Below are 19562 nucleotides of genomic sequence, written 5' to 3'. Positions count from 1 at the left end.
GTAACTTCATTATTTTCTGCTGTTATTCTCTTCTGGAAGACATAACTGCTGAAGCAAAGAGACACACTTAATGAAAATTTCAAAAGTCAGACAATACTTACCTCAAATAGCTCTAGAAACATGCAGAACTAGACAAAAAAAAAAAAGTAGGGGGGGGGGGGGAATAACCTTGACAGTGTTTTTCTTGCTCTTACATAGTCTTTGGGCTCCTCAGGAGAAGAAAATTCTGGACAAAGCTTTGTTTCTCAGTCATAAAAATCTCCCTTTCTTTTACACAGCCTACCTTTTTTCTTTGCTATACTACAGCTAAATCATTCCCCTCTGATACGAAAGCATGTTGCCTTGCTTCTGCCTACTGCCTTCTTCCTTGTCTCTCTCAACCTCTCCAGTTTGCTAGAGATGCTGGCAAACAACAACTATGAATTTCTAACCTATCCGCTCAATTTCTGGCAAAAAAAGCTTTCCTCAAATCTCTTTTCTAATGTTGGACCAATGCTCTAAGTTGAGCTGCCATTAACATTTATTCCTAGCTAAATGGGAATCTTCAGTGTCCAGCAGTTCTCCAACTTCCCACATCTTGGAGAAAGTTTTCACAGAGACAACAATTTGATGGTTGTCTTGATGGCAAGAATCCATCTTGGACACAAGGCATTCCAGAGGTTGTCATGGCACATCTTCATTCAGTTCCTGTCCTATAACAATGCTGCGTGGCACAAATACCATTAATGAAAACTAATGTTGTTTGTGAAACATGTTTTGTCTTAGATCGGGGGAGTCTCAGTATGTAAGATCCTGCCTGTGAAATATAAACCATACACACAGTCACACAACATTTACCACAGTATTCCCTAAGCTTTATCTATTTGTATGTGGATATTACTCATAGAGTAATAATAATACTACAAGGTAGGGAGACAAAGTCATTCATTTGACATGAAGATGTAAGTACTTTTTTCAGGTACTGACATTGCACTTGTTCATGGTAATAACAAATAGGAATTATTGTTTATTTGCTGGGACAGGAGCTGTCAACTTGTTTATTCGCTGGCAAATGAAGTGTCAACTTGTTTTCCATTTTAGAAGACCTTCTTGTTCTCTTTGCATTTTATGTATCTGAGTAAGGATTGAGATTAGGGGCAATAGGTCAGAAAGAATAATCATTCCATAGCACGTAAAACTGATAGACCATGTATTTAGCCATAGAAATAGCTTTAACCTTCCTAAAACTTCACCATAATTCAATTAGGTATATGGTATTTTTTACACCTTCATAAAGTATTAATGCTGTTTGCATCTCATCTTTTTTCTTTTTTTAAATAAAATTGTTTTTTACTTTATTTTTCCAATTATTTCTACTGTATGCAAACCTGCTGATATTTTTACTGCCTCAAATAGAAGATGGCAGCTTTGGAAACATTAAACAATGCTTAGACAGGCGTTGGGCCAAAGGAGTGTGTCAGTTAGGAGCAAAGGAACAACGCAGCAGATGACAGTAAGCTATCTTGAGAGAACTGAGAGCACTTAGCAATTCCATCAAGATTTTTTCTGCTGCCAAATGAAAACAACAATGATTCATACTGCCATATTATTTAGCATTCATCATTATTCTAAATCATTTATTGGAGAGTTTACACTGCAGTGCAGACAAACCTTGTTGAATTTAATGAAAGGCAAATTGTCCTTTGAGCTGGCATCAAAAACACTGTGAGAAAGCTTTGGAGCATTTACCATTCCTCTCAAATTACATCTGAAGGGAAACTATTGTTTAAAAAAAAAAAAAAAATTCATGGTTTTATTCACAAATTCCATTGCAAAATTCTGTAGAGATGTGGCAGGAGGTTAACGGGGAGTACAGCTCCAGGCAGGTCCCCCAGTCAGAAGTCTTCACCTATCAGACCACCAGGAGAGTAAGATGTCCTGTATGAAGGAGGTTGCAGAACTTACTCAAAAAACTAATAGATTTGTAGACATTTGTGAAGATCATAAAGAACATGAAGGGTGATTTTTTAGTACACAACCTGTACCTCCTTCCATATGGATTCACACCTACTTATGTCTCTACCCAGACTCTCAAAACAGACTTCCAGTAAGTGGTGTTAACAAGGACTGTGGTTATGGAGGCCCAAGAAAAAGAAAACATCTTTTGCAAATAAACTGGGTAAGGAAAAACAAGCAGAAATTTTCACTCTCTCACAGCCTAACCTCTAAGTCTTCATTTTTCCCATGTTAATTCCATAATTGTAAATAGAAATTTTAGCTTTTACACCTAGTTTCATCACAGTTTCCATAAAGTCTTAAAGAGAGCCTGCTCAAAGCCTCCCAGGCTGCTACTTGAAGCATACTACTTAAAATATCTTACTTTTCCAGTGCAAAAAGAAAGAACATTTGAGTAACGGCCCCAAAAATAACTAACAGTGAACAAGTGAAGTAATTTAAAATTTGGTCATCCAATATACTTGAAGAACACTTTCAAAAATTAAATGCCAAGCATATCTACAGAAAAAGTATGCCAAAAGAAAAGCCAACGTTAATTTGCTTAGGCAAATCTCCATGTCTTGGACCCTTCAGCATATTAAGAATTTTCAGGTTCTATCACAAGGAAGGAAGTTTTACCACCAGTTTAAGTTAAGAAACCAGCATTAATATTAAGAAAGCTATCTTTTTATTCATTTTTCTTTTTAAGAAAAGTATGCTTGGGTTAGAAAGAAAAGGTAAATTTTAATAAAGTTCATTTAAAAGGCAATTTTTATTTCTTACTTTGTATAGGACAATCTTTTAACTCCTTTGCCGAACACTACAGAGTATTTTGCCCACCCCCTGTCAAACTCTTGCAATTTTAAGTACCACTCTCTTGATAAGGAAAGAGAAAGAAATGCTTTAAAAAGTCATTCAGGCTCTTAACAAAAGACATTACTAGAATATCTCAAATAAGAATTCTACTGGATGCATGGAGATCTCTGGATACTTTATGGGAAAAAATGTCAAAAGGAAATAATCTGATCAAACTGGAGCTACCTTACTGACATCAACAGATATTGACACTTCTCTCACAAGTTTTCCATGACTGTCACTGCACCGGATCTACACGTACGGCTGCTACTTAAATTTAGTGAGATGCATTTCAGAACATTATCAATGGAAACTATTCAAGCATTCTTGAAGGCAAAATAATCCCACAAACGTGACAGATGGGAAAAAATGGAAACAAAAGATTTTTCAATCAAGCAATTTCTCAGAGGTGTCTAGTAATTAACTTTAAGGCTGAAATTACAGTGACAGTACTGAGAAGTGGACCAAGACAGCACCGATATGCTGGCATTCTCACAGTCAGGATGCCACCAGCCCACAGCACTTCCAGCGCTCACAGGGCAAATTCCTCGTTGCTACCAGAAGAGCTTAAAACTAGCCTGTTCCTACTGAATTTGACTGCAGTCCAATGCTGTGGGCCACATATGGTTTCTGAATCACACCCTAAACAGGTGATGATATTTCCTGTAAGTTGGCCCAAATCATTCTTCCAAAAGATTCCAAAATGCCAATGTGCAGCTATTTATCATCACCTAGAAACTTCGGCTCTATTGTCTTTACTGGGCTTTGATATGATCAGTAACCTGAGAGCACATGTGACTGTGCTCACATCAAGGACTGTGTCATTAGAGGATGGCAGAACAGACGTGGGGATGAAGAAGAAGAAAATACTCACTGTGCATTGACTATTTGACATAAATAGGGCACACAGCATATTATGAAACAGATACATAATACAAATTGGTACACTGTGATTCAAGCTAAAACAAAACCAAAATGAAAAAATGCCAGTATAGCTTTCAGTTTCATTTGCTGTATATATTTTTTTTAAAAAGATACAATAAAATTGTAAAACTGCAGCTGAAATCATCCCTGGATTTTGTTTCCTGGCTCCAGTTCTTCAGTATTTCCTGTACTGTATATCAGATACTCTAATACCTCCCACTAGGATTAAATATGTCATGAAATGACACTTAAATTAGTTCCTCCCACGCTGAAATCAGATACATTGTTATTTTAATCTTAAAACTTAGTTTAATGGCAATGGGCTTGTCTTATTAAGAAAAAAAAAAAGAAAAAAAAAAAAAGAATTATCTGGTGATAAGTTTTGGAGTTGCTTTTTCTCTATTCTGCTGCCTATATTAAACTGCAAGTACAAAAATGCTGGTTTTAGAAGTGGCTGCTCTGTCCTCTCAGACTTGCTATACTGAATCTGACACAGAAAAAGGTATTTATTAGACTGCAACACTGCAAGCGTATTGGGACTGAATGAGTTAAATTACCTCATGGATGGCATAAAAGATAAGACAACCACATATTAATTTTCAACAACTGCTGGCTAGGCAAGTTCACTGTATTATATGAACATGTGAATCAAAAACTCTGATATCAGGAGATGGCAAAAAAAGCTCTGCTGCTCACTGATGACCCGATGTGGACAGAGGTTATGCTATCAGCTTGCACACACACTCAAACTTTGATTTTCCAACCATACAAACAGACTGAACTATGCTATATTGCAGATAATTAAGATAACTCTCCTTTTGAAAGGCCACTTTTTCACTGCAAACACCTGCTTGGCACACACTTCCACAGAGGCACATGGTCCAACAGATGAGTGAGTTCTCTGGGATGCACCAGAAGAGCCACATTGAGTGGTCCTGCAGCCCCACCTCACCCTCACAGCGCTGGAGCTTTCCTAACCTTCCAGAAAACAAAGGCATCAGTTATAAAGAATGGAGAATGTGACAGTTCTCATTATAAAACAAAACAAACTGCCTGCTGGTTATCAAACAGCTTTCATACAACTCCAATTACAACGTTACAAAAACCCCAGTCTTGCCTCCAGCAAGGGATGCTATCCTCACCCCCACGGGCGACTCAAGTCAGCATTTGAGTCTTGCGCTGTATGGAGTTCAGATATGGGACAGTTAGAAACACTGATCTAAAGAATACAACGTAATTATTTTTAAATTAAAGAAAATGGAAAAATATGTCTGAAAAGGAGGTGTAAGAGAGAAAACGGAAGAAAATGAGAGAATGATAAAAATACGCCACAAAGGAAGGAGCAGAATATGGCTTGGGGGAGAAGGGAGGGAGGAATGAGTCAGGCAGGAGTTTAATTAATGTGGCTAAAGGCAAGGGGGAGCTGAATGATGAGATGGGAAAAATGGAGGAGAGCAGTTTGTGAGAAAGAGCAGCAAATACTAGAATGGAGGAGACAGGGAGAAGACAAGAGGAGCAGGTACACCAGATTTTGAGAGCATGGAAAATGCAGACCCCAACTGAAGGACACAAGCTCATATAAAGAAGGATGAGGTGTATGGAATGGGTGTGAAGAAGTGAACAAACGAAAAGAGTGGGCTGCCAGGGTGGAATGAGGAAAAGGAAAGGGGACTGAGGGAATAAAGAGGAAGGATATAGACCTTCTTTGGATGAAAAATGAAGGAATGAGCAGGAGGAGAAAAAAGTGTGAAGAGTGATAAATCACAGCAAAAAAGGGGCAAGAATAGTTGGAACAGATAGTCTTCTTCATTGGTAGCGTCCTTCCCTTTTCTGCTCTGTTGCTCACTTCCTTTTGATATCCTACTCCACAACCTCTTCCCTATAAAGCAGGAATCAAATACCATGCCACAGAAGTCTGTAGCCACTCTAGGTCATCATCTTCAGGACCTACTGTCCTTATATAATTGTACAGTCTATTTACATTAGTTGTTCTTTACCTTTCCTAGAAGAGTTTTGAAATGCATGGGGGGCCATCATCGGAAAACAAAGGGTCCACATAATCTATTCCCTCACACCTCAGAATACGAACAACATTCCTCATTCTGCTGACTGCTGGAACAGATGACCAGTGGACCAGGTTTTGCTTCTGGTTATTTTCTTCTTTCAGATCTGCATCTTTCAGATGTATCCCCAGTGGCTGGCACACAACCGACACACCTCATTGCCATCCTAGCATCCGCACAGAACAGGGAGCAGTAAACATATGCTCAAAGAATTGTCTTCATTTATTCACCTTTCAGTGCTAAAAGTTACTATGCAAGTAAAATGCACAGTTTGTAACAACAGCTAACGTTCTCAAATCTACGGCAGATAGATTTCCTGGTCTATACATAAACATATGCTGTTTAGCATCTGATTGCTAACGAGCATTACTCACCCTCTTTCATGTCAGTCCCTGCCAACACTACTGAAAGTTCGCTTGTGCAAAGGCTGTGCAACAATAAGGATTTCAGCACCAAGACCTTTAGCCAATGGGAAAAATTAATCGAGGCAGATAAAGCAAAGTCTTCACAATGCATAAACCATGGCCCAAAAGTGAATGCAGGTTTGAACAAAGTCTGTTTTTTCCCTTGTTTTTAAATGTTTTTATTTGCCTTTGAATTTTGCTGGCACTGAGGTAAGAGAACAAGAAGCCAAACAGAAGGGCAGCAATTCCTAAAGTTTTCTTTATGAGATTGTTATTAATAGGTTTTTAAAATCAACACTCATAGTTGTGTGGTCTACAAGTAAGAGTCTTCAAATGATGCTGTAATATGGAACCTAGCATGCTTTTGAACAGTACTTCTGAGATTTATTCATCACTGCTTTTGTAAAGAACAAAAAAAACCAGACAATCTTCTATTCCCAAATATATCTTAAAAATAACCAAAGAAATATATCTTTCTAATGAAAAGCTCTGGCTGCTTTTTGAAAAGCTTCTTTTTATTCAGTGTTTTAAGGACAATGTTGCAAATCTCTCAAAGGTGATACAGTTGCATCTGACCCACTTTCTACCAGTCTGTGCTAATTTCTCTCCAACACTGCAAGTCATAAAATTAGCATCCTGTGATATCCCGCATTATTACTGCGGTTCAATAGCCGTCATCATGGAAATCTCAGGACAAAATGAGAATCATTAAACTCAACACATTAGAATATTTCATTCATAAGTAATGATTCAAAGAAAAAGGAAGAAACCTTATGAAATCTGAGCCTCTACTGCAACATTTCTTATTAACTTTAATATGAAAAAATGACATAGAGAATAAGAATTACTGCTATAATACAAAATATTGTAAGGCATACTCTGGACACATTAATGCATACTGCTTCCTCATGAAGCTGAACACATCATGGTTAACAATGAGTTTTTTAGAGAGATTTCAAATCAACATAAATTACATCTTCAAGAGGTGCTTCATAATACAGCAGGGCTCCGTGCCAACAAAAAGACTCAAAAGCCGAGACAGGACCCCAGTGGCACAGAAGGTCCCCACCCTGTCCCCAGAGGGCAGGATGCAACAAGCAGAGTGTGAACAAAACTCTATGCCAGTAGTCTCCAGGTCAGGCAACGCCTTTTCTAAATACATTTCTGAGCTCTAATTAATTACCAGCAGTCGTGGGCATGGTCACTTGAAGTTTTTTTTAAAGTATCTTTTCTGCAAATTCCTCCCCTCAATTGCATTGAGTCAGCTGGAAAACTCTGCTACTTCTGAAGGCTAAAATAAGTAAATTATTTTATTGCCAAGTTATAAACTAATGAGTCTATTATCTCTGAAAACTAAACAATGCTTCTGAGGAAGATGGGAAAGATTCTTATCTGACAGACAGCACTTAAAACTAGAGTAAAACAGCTGAAATCAGTGCAGTTGCTCTATTTCACACCAATGCAAACGAGACCCAAATGAACAACACTGATATTCGGGTTGGGGTTTTTTTTCATTAATCTTTTGTTCTCATTATACAGCACACAGGCAGTCACTGAAATGCACTTTTTAAAACTTTCAATTAAATTAAATTTTAATACTAATGTACCTAACAACATTTTAGTGTTATGCTTAGAATTCCACTGAAAAAGATGGTATGGTGAAATACACACATTAAGCCATGCAAATGGCTTGATTAAAATAAAGAATCAAAATTTTGGGATCTGTCAAATCTATTTTCTGCTTTTAAATGGCACACACTGGCATTTCCACAGTTTCCTAACTTGAAATGTTTACTTAAAAAAAAGGGAAACTTCACAAAGACATTAATTGTGGTCTCCTGAAACATAATTGGGAACTTGAAAAACGGCACTGAAGTTTAGAGAAAGCCATAGATAATTTGCTTGACATACCCTGAAGTGCATGAAATAAAATACTATAGCTTATACTGTTCAAGACAAACATACAGACTTTGTCCATACACTTGAATATACGGTTTCTGAAATTAGCCTTTTGGAATTTTAAAAAGCAACTAGTTCTGCCACTGTTCTTTTCTAAAACAGAGATCACCTCAAATTAGAGGTGAATTCAGGTATTCATTGCTAGATGCAGAATCTGGCCCACAGCAAGAATTTATACCAATTTACCAGTTTCCCTTCAGAAGCAGGAAGCACGAAATTTTGGTGCCGTCCTCTAGTGCCAATCACCATATCTGCTTTTACTATTATTTTACTTTTATTCACACTGTGCTATGTGAATAGCACAAGAGACTCAAAATAAAAAACGTGTTCATTTGCACTCTGCCTAATCTCTGTTCTCACTTTTTCTTTCTAGTCACTTCCCATAGTGTGGATGTTTCTTGCCTGTGAAATCCATGGCTGTGGCATCACAGGAAAAAAAATAAAAATAAAAATCTTACACAGAGTTAGAAAAGTTGCCATCCCCAGCGAAAGCCTGAGAGTAAACATACTGCTTATAATTAGGATTCTGACAGGTCTCTGTGAGAAGCAGAGGCTGGAGCCAGATGCAAGCACAAAGCAAGCTTCTGCCCCCTCAGGTAACGTTACAGGGAAACCCAGAGTAACCCACTTATCTTACAAGCAGCAACACTGGCGAGCTAAAGAGCTACTAACAAAAACATAGAATGACACTAAATATAAAGGATTAGTTTCAGCAATGCTAGAAGGGAGAAAAAAAATGAAAACAGAATATTGTAACAGCAAAAGTAAATTGTAAAATAAATATTTCAGGATTTAAACTAATAATAGAAAAGCCCATAAATCATCTTTACAATCGCTCCCTTTCCTACCAAACATCTATCCTCTCCAAATGGATGCCTATTACCAGGTCTTCAGCATACATTATGGGATAAAGAGGACTGTAGGAATCTAATTTACTACTGCAGGGAAGAGATGCCAAAGAAAGGGTTAGAGGAGCATCAGAAATTCCTGGAGAGAGCTGAATTTTTCTAGGAGACGAAGTGTCACCCTGCACAGCGTGATTTGTACAGAATGACATGTAACACTAAGTCAAGACAGGCAAACCAAAGGTGACCTTCCTCAATTTCTGTCTTCCTGTTTGGGGCCAGGAACCTAAGGATTTAAGGCACTGGTAGGTAAGAAAGGCAAGCCTGAATAAAAGGCACAGCCAGCTATAAAAATATGATACTATACAGTACCAACACTGGTATCAACACAAAAAGCAACTCAACAGGTCTTCCTGAAAGATTAAGTGGTTCATGTGATTTCTTGTCTATTTCAGGTAAGAAATAATGAAAAAGAGTAATTTTGACAAGCCCACAGAGCACAGTGGAAAGGGTATTTGTCAGTGAGCTCGTCACAATGATGACAGGCTCTCAGAAGCACTGATGCTTCCAACATTGTTCTGCAATGTGCCCAATGGAATAATTGTCTGTGAATTATAGAAAATTAGACTCAAATTCTAGAAATCTTTTTTCAGCCAGATTTTTTTTTTTTTCTATGGCTGCCTTGTGGGCAGTTCCTCCACATCCAGAGGCCTCAGGCCCTGCAGCACCAATGGCCATTCAGATTCATTGAGCTCCTGGCATCACAGTAACTGTACCTGAAACTGTAACTGAGAGATGCAGGAATTAATTTCTACAAACACGTTCTAGAGTTCAAGTCCACCAATCAAAGCTGTATTTCAATTTCCCCCTTCCCATCAAACTGCCACGTATTGCAGGGGGGAGTGGGAAAAAATTAAGGCCAGCAAGAGTAGATCAGTAAAACCACATCAAATGACTGAACTACATGCTGAAGCAAACCAGAAGTCTACCTCAGTTCACAAGATGTTTCTGAATCACACATATGTGTGTGTGTATGTATGCTGATTTTGTTGTCTGTTTTTTTCTTTTACTTTTCTCATAGATTACTGTTTCATATGATTTTTCGTTTACTTCTTTGCATTGCTACTTCATAAATTGTGCCATAAACTAAGAATAACAATGCATGAATCCTGAAGTGCATAGCCTGGGGTGGGGAACTTATTTCTTTGCTCCCCAGTAAGTTGCTTTTCTGCACAAATCTGAGATACATTTATGATCAGCAGCGAGTCACAGGATCTGGCCACAGGGATCACATAACAGCTGTAATGATGGCAAGGATAAGAGAAACCCTTTGTTCAGCATTTTCCTTCAACGGGATAAATTCAGATTTGCCTTGTATTTTAGGAATGCACAATTAACCTCCCAGCAGAGCAAAATTTTTCTTTATGTTCAGCATTCTGTGCTTATTAAAATTTCTTCACTAAAGTTACCAGAAAATAAGACTTGTAAATAATGCCCGGCACAGCCTCATTGACAAACACCTAGGTAGCACTGAGCAATCAGACATGGGCAGTACAGTCCTTCAGATCATGGCAAGCAAAATATGAGTACATACAGTAGAAAAGCAGTGAGGTAAATGCTGCCAATGAGGAGAGGTGAGGAGAACTGGAAATCTAAAGGAGATGTCTAAGAAACATGGAAAGATGTTTTATACAAAAGGTACACGCATGCAATCACACAACTGAAACAGGAAGAGCACAGAAAGCATATAATCTTGAAAGCACCCTAAAGTACTAAAACTTCTTAGGTCTCTAATCTACTGTTACACTCAAAATTCTGCTTACCAGACACCTTAAATGTATAAAAACAGCATCCTATCTTTGTATGCACTCTTTTTAACATGCCCCACTTGGGCATATTTGAAGACAGCCCAGCAAGACCGGGATGAAGAAGGGAGAAAATACACTGACAACATTTGAAATGCCAATGGGATGAGCAGGAGCTAAAATTCAAGGATCTCATTTATGATCCAACCTTTAGAAGAGCAGAAAAAAATAAAAAGAACAAAAAATCTCTTACCGTTATTACTGTTATCATCAACTAAAATAATCTCTTTGAGGAGGTGAGCAGGAGTCCGGTCAATGGCTGAATGAATGGAGCGCAGAATCACCGAGAGCGCTTCATTAACAAATATGAATACAATGCTGACCTCAGGAAGCCTGTCAGGAAATGTAAGGTTTCTGCACCTGAAGAAAAAGATTTAAAAAAAGAAAAAAAAAAAAGAAAAAGATGTAAACTGTTGGAAGTCAAGATGTCAACACAAACTGTTTCAGAGAAATCTATCCCCAGCCACAGGAATGATAAAACAACTTTTGTAGGCGTGGATCAGAAGGTCCCCATAGCTGTTCAGAACACATATAGGCAAGAACCAGATGAATTACCATCTAAAAAAAGGAATCCCTGAAAACAATCTCTTGAATCTGCCTGTGCAACCAAGGCCTAGAGTGAGCTCACATTTCCACCCAAGGCCCAAAACACTGACGATTAATTTGTAAACCAAATGAAAACTCTTCTTTAAATGCAGCTTCCAACAGCTGTTGTGCACAATGTCCTTCTGGACAGTGCAGACAGGAATAAACAGAGTTAGACCCTTACTTTAAAAAGCGTCTTCTTAATAGTCACGTTAATTGTTTTTGCTGCAGAATCTACCACCTATCTCAGTCACAATCAGAGGTTTCTTTCTCAACTCAATAACAACACAGTAAAAGATCCAGCTTCAAAGAACATCCTGCTACAAAAGCTAAGATGGACAGTGTAGCCAGAAAAACATGTAAAAGAAAGGAAAACATCTGTAAACTCAGCCAAGAGATTTAATCAGAATAAGAAATACTCTCGTAACAGCTTGTGGAAGTGTCATTGTGTCATGTATAATCAATCCCCCCCCCTTCCCCATTATCCCTTTTATCTTTAAAGTGAATGCCAATTCATTAAAGACACTGTAATAAAATTTCACTCATGTTTGAAAATCAGATTCTCATAAAGTCTTATATTTGAACATCTTCTATAGCTGGCCTTTAAAAGCAGGTACAGTCATGATTCTTACTGCTGTTGGGGAGTTTTGCTGGCAATCAAGTCTTTCTAAGAAGGATTTATTGAGAGATTCACAAAGGAAATCTAAATTAAAATCTACATATTGCATCTTTCAGTAGTGATACGTAACCTGTAAAGTACACAGCTGCTCAGAAGCACATTTACAACACAGGAAAGGAGACACTGCAAGAGGCAGAGGGAGCTGCCATCTCTTCCAGAAGACAACTCGAGCAAGGTAGCACTGGTTTTCTCTTTTAGCCAATAGTTCACGAGTTCAGACCTTCAAACAGGACAGAAGGAGCACGAGTTCAATCTTCCCTGATGGCCCCAGAGAGCTATCCAACTACTTGCCAGCTCAGTGTGATTATTTTCAGTCCCCCTTTTCAGAGTCATTCTACTTTCTGTGAAGCAATTAAATGTACGTTAAGCTGGAGTGATACCAACTAAGTCTCTCTAGCCTTATGTTTAGGGCAAATTCATTGGAGAAAGGACCCATACTGCAGTACCCATTCCAATGGATGTTCATTTTAAACCCTGGACTTCACTCTTTATGGTTAGCCCAATCTTCTACATGATAATGTCACAGCAACTCTTGCAATGTCTTTTTTCTTTCTTTTGCAAGCTAGTATTTACTGTTTTAAAGTGCTGCTTTGGCTGAAGGAATAAAGGCACCTTCATGTAGCCTGAAAATCAGGTGTCAGGACACTTTATTGGGAAGCAATACCAAACCAGAGAATGGCTGATGTTGAAATGGACCTCCACAGTTTATCCTGTCCAAGCCCCTGCTCAAGCAACGTCACCTACAGCCAGCTGCCCAGGACCCTATCCAGACAGCTTTTGGGTATCTCCAAGGATGGAGACTCTACAACCTCTCTGGGCAGCCTATGCCACTGCTTGGTCACCCTCACAGCAAAAAACTGTTTCAGTTTGTGCCCCTTGTCTCTGGTCCTGTCACTGGTCACCAGTGGAAAGTGCCTGGCTCCAACCTCTTTGCAGTTTCCCTTCAGATTTTTATATACATTGATGACATCCTCCTGAGCTTCCTCTTCTCTAGGCCAAACAGTCCCAACTCTACATACACACACAAGGTTTCAAGTCTTCTCAAGTAGAAAAGGTAGTTCTCCACACCTGCCTCCTGAACCCTAGAGTGAGTATTTTAACCTCTGAAATAATTCATTAAAGAAATCTCATCTTTGGTGGTGAACAATCTCTTAAAGCACTGCTTAAAAACACTGCCTAGATGACCAAGTAGATGAAGCAGGCATAAATGGACTTGAGTTCAGCACTGTCAAATCTGAAGTGAATCTTTGGCAAATCCGAGTTTTATGTGTGACCAGGGTTAAGCGCCATCTGAAAATAGGATTTTCAAGGTGTATGTCAGGCTCAAGGTGCCTGGGAAGCCCCTGTACTTATGACCACACTACATTTTTAAATATTAACCCTCACAGTTTTCCAAAAGATGGTAAGACCACTACAGACCCAGCTCCTTGAAGAACAGACCTGTTCATGGCACACAGTGTGGGTGCACATGCATGTCATTCTGCAATGACAAAAGGCATTCCATATGCAATCTGGACACTATTACTTTGTGGATGTCATCTCTTACATGCAAGTTAGTTGTACAAATTTGCATGGACATAATGAGAAATTACTAACAAAATTCTAGCCTCCTGTGTATGTATCTTTATAATAAAGCTATGACATTTCTGTTTGATGAAATTTCATCCAAGGTTTCAAAAGTATGAACTAGTTAACAGGCTCAAACGTACTGATATAAATCTCAGTATTAGCCTGTAAAGAACCTACAAAGCCTGTTTTTCTAGTGATTCACTTGCAGACAAAATGCAGAGAGAGAGAAAATGGTCCAGCAAACAAAGCTACAGCCAATCTATCTTTCAGCTGTCTAGCTTAGGCATAGTAATATTTGTTATCCTCAGCAGTACTGATGTACAAATGGTAAGATATGTCAGCTATCAGATAAACGCCAACACAGTGATTTGGGAAAATAATTTAAATTGCAATGAAAATAAACTGAAAACAGTTCAAAGAAGTTGCTTCCTTAAAAACTGAAATGTTCAAACAAAATTCCTATTACTTCTGACATGTCTGTTCTTCCATCCATTTAAAGGTAATTACTTGTATTGTTTTTCCTACCTGCATTCATTTACATATTTTAAATTAGATCACATCGGACAAGATTTTCCATTGCCTGGTACTTTGTGCAAGAAAAGAGCAAAATGTTTGATGCTATGAATGTCATTTGACTCCCTTTTTGCCCCACTATACATTAAAAGATAACTATACAAGAGAACAGGATAAGATTCTCGTTGTGTCTAATTTCTTTAGTCTTTTAAAATGGATTAATTTTCAATGTGGGTACATCCTTAAATTGAGGTAATGGTTTATTTTTTCCATTCAGACTCAATATATCATCTTTACTTTCAGCTTGAATCCACCTCATTTTCAACGTGTGCAGAGTTTTTTAAAAAATGCATTTTCCTGCCCACATTGTTTTTGTTATTACATGATGGCAATAAAAATTACCTACTTTTTTTTTTTAAAATAAATCAGAATTAAACCCACACATCTCGGATCATCCACAGAATGCAGAGCACTTGAGCAAGTTCACAAGTACATCTGTCTTCCTCTTTACACCAAGTTTTACGAGGAATAAAATACCCTAATCCTAGGAACGAAGAAGAAATAGCTACAGAGAAAGAGTGCAGGTGTAAGTGTATAAAACACACTGAAGGGGTAAAAAGGGAGGAAACTGTATGGATCAAAATCTTAGATCCATTTAGCCCTAAGAATTGAACAGTTGCGTGGCAACCAGCAACGTACAGTTTCAATGACAACTCTGCCTCAGACTCACCCAGGGGCCTTGGACAAGACCCCCAAAAAAGTGCACAAAGTGAGGCTCTCACTAAAAAAACCAAATCCACAAGGTACAGAGCATATTTCAGTATTATGACTAAGTGATTTTTAAATAAAAATTTTAAATATTATTTAGAATTACCATAATAAGTATCATCTCAATGTAGCTAAAAAAATTACTTCTAGCAACCTACCCTACTAAATTACATTGGGTTAATAACACTAAAGTAACAGTTGTCATGGTTACTGGAAATTTAGAGAAACTCCTGGTGTTCTATTTCAAGCACAACTCTGGTAAATGGAGGACAGAACACATTATTATGAATCTTCTTTCAAATATTTGTCCATTCCAATAGAATACAGGTACTGTGATAAGACAATTTAGCCAGTTGCATTAAAATTAGTTTAGCATAACTCAGCAGTAGAGAACAACAGAACAAGAGTGATTTCCTGTATTAATCACTTATCTCTGATACTTCTAACAAATATGCATATAAATTATAAAAAAGAATTATTTTCTGCAATTTTGAGAACCTTTCACTAAGAGTTACAAGGGTATCGCAGCCAACATGGCAATAGAACACATTTTGTGTTTTAATCACTAAATTATGTCATCTGTTCCACTTTTTTTTTTTTTTTTTTCAAACACAAGATGCTATAAAGTATATTACTAAAACATTTGAGGTTAAGTTATTGTTTTAAGAACATATGTGCAAGGGAGCTTTAGTTCCAACAGAGCAAGAATTTCTCAGAAACACAAGCAGAAACAGAATTGTACTTTCTTCAAGATCTGGTAACTTTTTGTCATCAGTCAAAATGACAAATGGAAGTTCAAGATGTATGAGAGGGAAAAAAAAAAATCCCATTCCAGCATAAATGAAATAAATAGCACTAAAACTCTTGCAAAATAACTGAGTCTTGTAAGAATTCCAGCTCAACTACTTATGTTTATAATTTAATTTTGTGATCGTTCTTCATTTTTCCTTTTGCTATTATCAGTATTTTAAGTGTTAATTGAACGACACTAACAAAGCTGGCACTGAACAACATCCAAAAAAATTTTTTTCCTGACCTGGGAATTACAATCTATTATAACAGAATGATAGCCAGCAAGACAGTATTTCTGCTGCAAATCTAGAAATCCTTGTTTGTGGTCATCATCTTGTATTATGAGAGAGCAAAGGCAGGCCTACAATCACATGAGGAATAAATATAGAGTTACCATATATATAGATATATGTATGTGTGTGTGTGTAAGCAAACATGGCTAACTTTTTTTTTTCTCCTGGCACCAATCCCTAAAAATAAAGAAAAAATTTGTAATAAGGAAAGATTAGATAACAGGCAAGGAAGTTAATAAATATGCAGATAAATTCCAATATTGTAACACAAAAGTGATTAGTTCTTGGTCTCCTAAGCATCTTACAGCATAGATTTAATTGTAACAGATTGATTCTCCGCTCCTTTTAATAAAACCTATTCATACTGATAAAATTACACAATAAAGGTCCATTTTTTTCTTGGTATGTAAAACCAAGACCTTTCTCTGAATAAAGCAATAAGAACAGTAAACTGGGAGTTAATGATCTCAATAAAACTCATTTTTGGATGAACACGAGAAGAATTCTGTATAGCTATTTGGCCAAAAATTGTTAACCTCTCACAGCATTATGCCAGGGATTATTCTGAGTATGTTTTAGTGTAAATGTATGCCAAGTGAAAGAGCATTCACATGTTAGGACACATTAAAAAGAGACTGAGACGGAGAAAACGAGAGTGAGCATGTGCAGATTACTGCACTGCATGTTCTTTCAGTTAAAGGAGACAATGGGGAAGATCAAAACCAACACCATTATTAACTTTGGTTATTATAGCAGCTTGGAGACTGCAGCTGATTAGATATCACTGCTAGTGCTATTAAATACTTCTAGAGTAGCCATTTGAAGAGATACATTCAGACAGGACAAACTGAAGCACAGATCAGAATCACAGAGGGTGGCCACTCAGGCAGTACACACCACTGCTATGATTCAATTTGAAGGCAAGCAAAAGTGAGACAAGAAAAATAGAATCAAAGGTAGAGAGATGAGTAAAGGAGAGCAGGAAATATGACAGAATTAAGCATTAGGTATTTAAGAAGAATGCTGAATAATTTGGTAACTTTAGGGCTTCTGTCCAAAACAATACAACAGGTAAGATACAAGGCTTCTGTGCTCTTTTTAAAGGATTCCTTTGAAACATCAAATACAACATGCAATATTTATGCTACTTTCAGGAGTAGAAACAACATAACTCAGAAATGAACATGGAGCCCTATCTGTCACTAACATAAGCCCAGCAAAACAGAAGTGTTTCACAGACACATGTGAAATCAAACGTTTATGGAATGCAAGTCTGTAGGAGCTGGCTTTTGGGGAGAACCAGAACTGACATGCAAATGCCCAGCCTGAACCTCACATTTTGAGATGCCATTGTTTTCTTACAGGAGTTTTAATAATACCTCCAGGTTTATAGAATTCTGATGTCTTGCACACTACATCCAGGACTGCATATACCACCATAACGCTGATGGACATTTCGGACAGATGTACACACATAAACACCTTTTGTCCTAAAACCCATCACTCTCTCCAACCAGTGAATGCTTAATTTTTCTCCCTTGTAGTCATATTTGCATTCAGGGGATTTCCCACCTGTTCTGTGCCCACCATTAACCTAATTCTGCTGCTGTTCAAGGCTTCTACCATTATCCCTTGCCAAACTGAGCCTCAAAGCAATGCAGTTTGGGACTGATGAACTCTCTGAAACAAGAAGTACTTACAAAATGGCCAAAGCCTTTCTCTGCACAGGAAACAAGACTTCTCTGTGCTTGTTGAGACACCAAACTGCACTGACTCAGCTAGGAAAAGGGCAAACCTGCTACAAGCCAAATGCTATACCATACTATTTAGCAATCTTCAAAGAAGAAAAAAACATCTAAGCTTTAAATGCTTCTTCTCCCCCTCCATCCTTCCTGCCTTTGCTTCTTCATACAAATAGTGGTTTTACCAATGCAAAATAAGTTCTGTTGACTGCAGTTACATTGACTGAAAAAGTTGCTTTACACCTACTGTTCAGCTCCTTCATATCACACGGGCTGTGCAGGAGCAAAACTCTGCAAAACAGTTCCTCTGCTGGGGTCCTGCTGCACACCTCTTTTTCCACTACCCCTCACTCTCTCATCCCATAAGCAAATAAGAATGTTATCTCTCCTTCCCACATGTGCTTCAGCACAGTGGATCACACAACAAAAAATTTACAAGCCAACAAAGTAGAATCCTAAATGCATCCACTGGAAAGGAGATTTGGTACACAGCTTTGGGATCCTTAAACAACCTAAGTTTTAATAATGCCTGTTTGTGTGAGCTTGTTCAACATTTCACTCATGACAAGCTTTGTGGGTACAGCCTGCCCTACTTAAAGTAATGAGCACAACAGAATTATAATTAACACAGAAGTATTATCCTGTTCCTGCACACCATAAAGGCAACATTGCCCTCCTCAATGCTTCCAAGCTCATTAGAGCCAGTAGTTACTTGTTAGTCCATGATGTAGACATGTTACAGGCTAACAGATGCATGTAAGGGTAGTCAACAGCAGATCACCCAGTTTCAGCAGCAGAAAATAAGTAGAGGCTTTGGGAGAGACAGTAAAAACCATACTCCACAATACTGGTTGTACCATTTACTGTGTACTGCAGAACTGGAGCCTACTTCAGGATGTGACAATTACTTCAAGAGGCTGGGATATCCAGGGGAGTTATTTATTATAATCTGTATTATATCAGATGTTTTGAACTGTGCTGGGGACTCCGCTGTGCTAGTAATCAAATTCTGACATTTTATCACAGGACATAAGGATCATGGCTGCACAGAGGGTTAGAAACTACTCTGCAGTACCTAAAACATGAGAAGGTCCCACTGCAAGGTGTGACAACTGCCACAGTTTACCCAACTGGAATGTGCTGGCCATTTCCATCTGACTGATGGTCATTTTTTCCCAGAGAAGCCAGAGTTCAGAGGTTGGGCAGAGTGCACTGCCCTAACTACTAAATATGGTCTCCCACCTCAATGTGCATGCCAGTCACACTGGAGAACTGGGTAAGGTGGAATATTTGCTCTCTCCTCCTCATGTGTTGTGGCTCAGCAATCTCTAATTGTCCTCTGGTTTTCTCATGGCATTAAACGTTGACAATATCAACCCTAGAAAATCTCTATGCTGCAATACAGGCTTATTTCATAAGTGAAGTGGTCTTTCTCACTGCAGAACCTTGCAAAAAAATGCTGAGCTCTTCTGCAAAGTTTTTTTATGTGAAGTGTCAGAGCACTGCAGGCAGAAAGAAGGTCAAGGATGAGTCTTATCAGTATGACATAAAAGGGGCTACTAACACCACGCACTCTCGGCAGATCGCTTAATTCTCCCAGTCTCCGCTGGGGCCAACCATATCTGAATTACATTAGACTTCAGTTACACATATATTTCTGTTGTCTTTCCAATTTGCTATACTTCATATGATAGGTTATGAATACAGACAATAGACAACCTACTCTTGCAGG

The 19562-nt window shown here is 38.1% G+C and overlaps 1 protein-coding gene across 1 annotated transcript in view; it reads right to left on the bottom strand.

Annotated features, from left to right (window-relative positions):
• LOC104527427 (polypeptide N-acetylgalactosaminyltransferase 18) overlaps positions 1-19562 on the bottom strand; it is a 109585-nt gene that overhangs the window by 81519 nt on the left and 8504 nt on the right. Inside the window, exon 4 of the mRNA XM_010171147.1 lies at positions 11083-11249. Coding sequence (XP_010169449.1) covers positions 11083-11249 — 167 coding nt within the window. The remainder of the gene's footprint in view (positions 1-11082; positions 11250-19562) is intronic.

This window comes from Antrostomus carolinensis, unplaced genomic scaffold, assembly GCF_000700745.2.
Source record: "Antrostomus carolinensis isolate BGI_N321 unplaced genomic scaffold, ASM70074v2 scaffold7367, whole genome shotgun sequence".
In the NCBI taxonomy this organism is placed as follows: Eukaryota; Metazoa; Chordata; class Aves; order Caprimulgiformes; family Caprimulgidae; genus Antrostomus; species Antrostomus carolinensis.
This window is presented reverse-complemented; position numbering and strand designations above follow the sequence as displayed.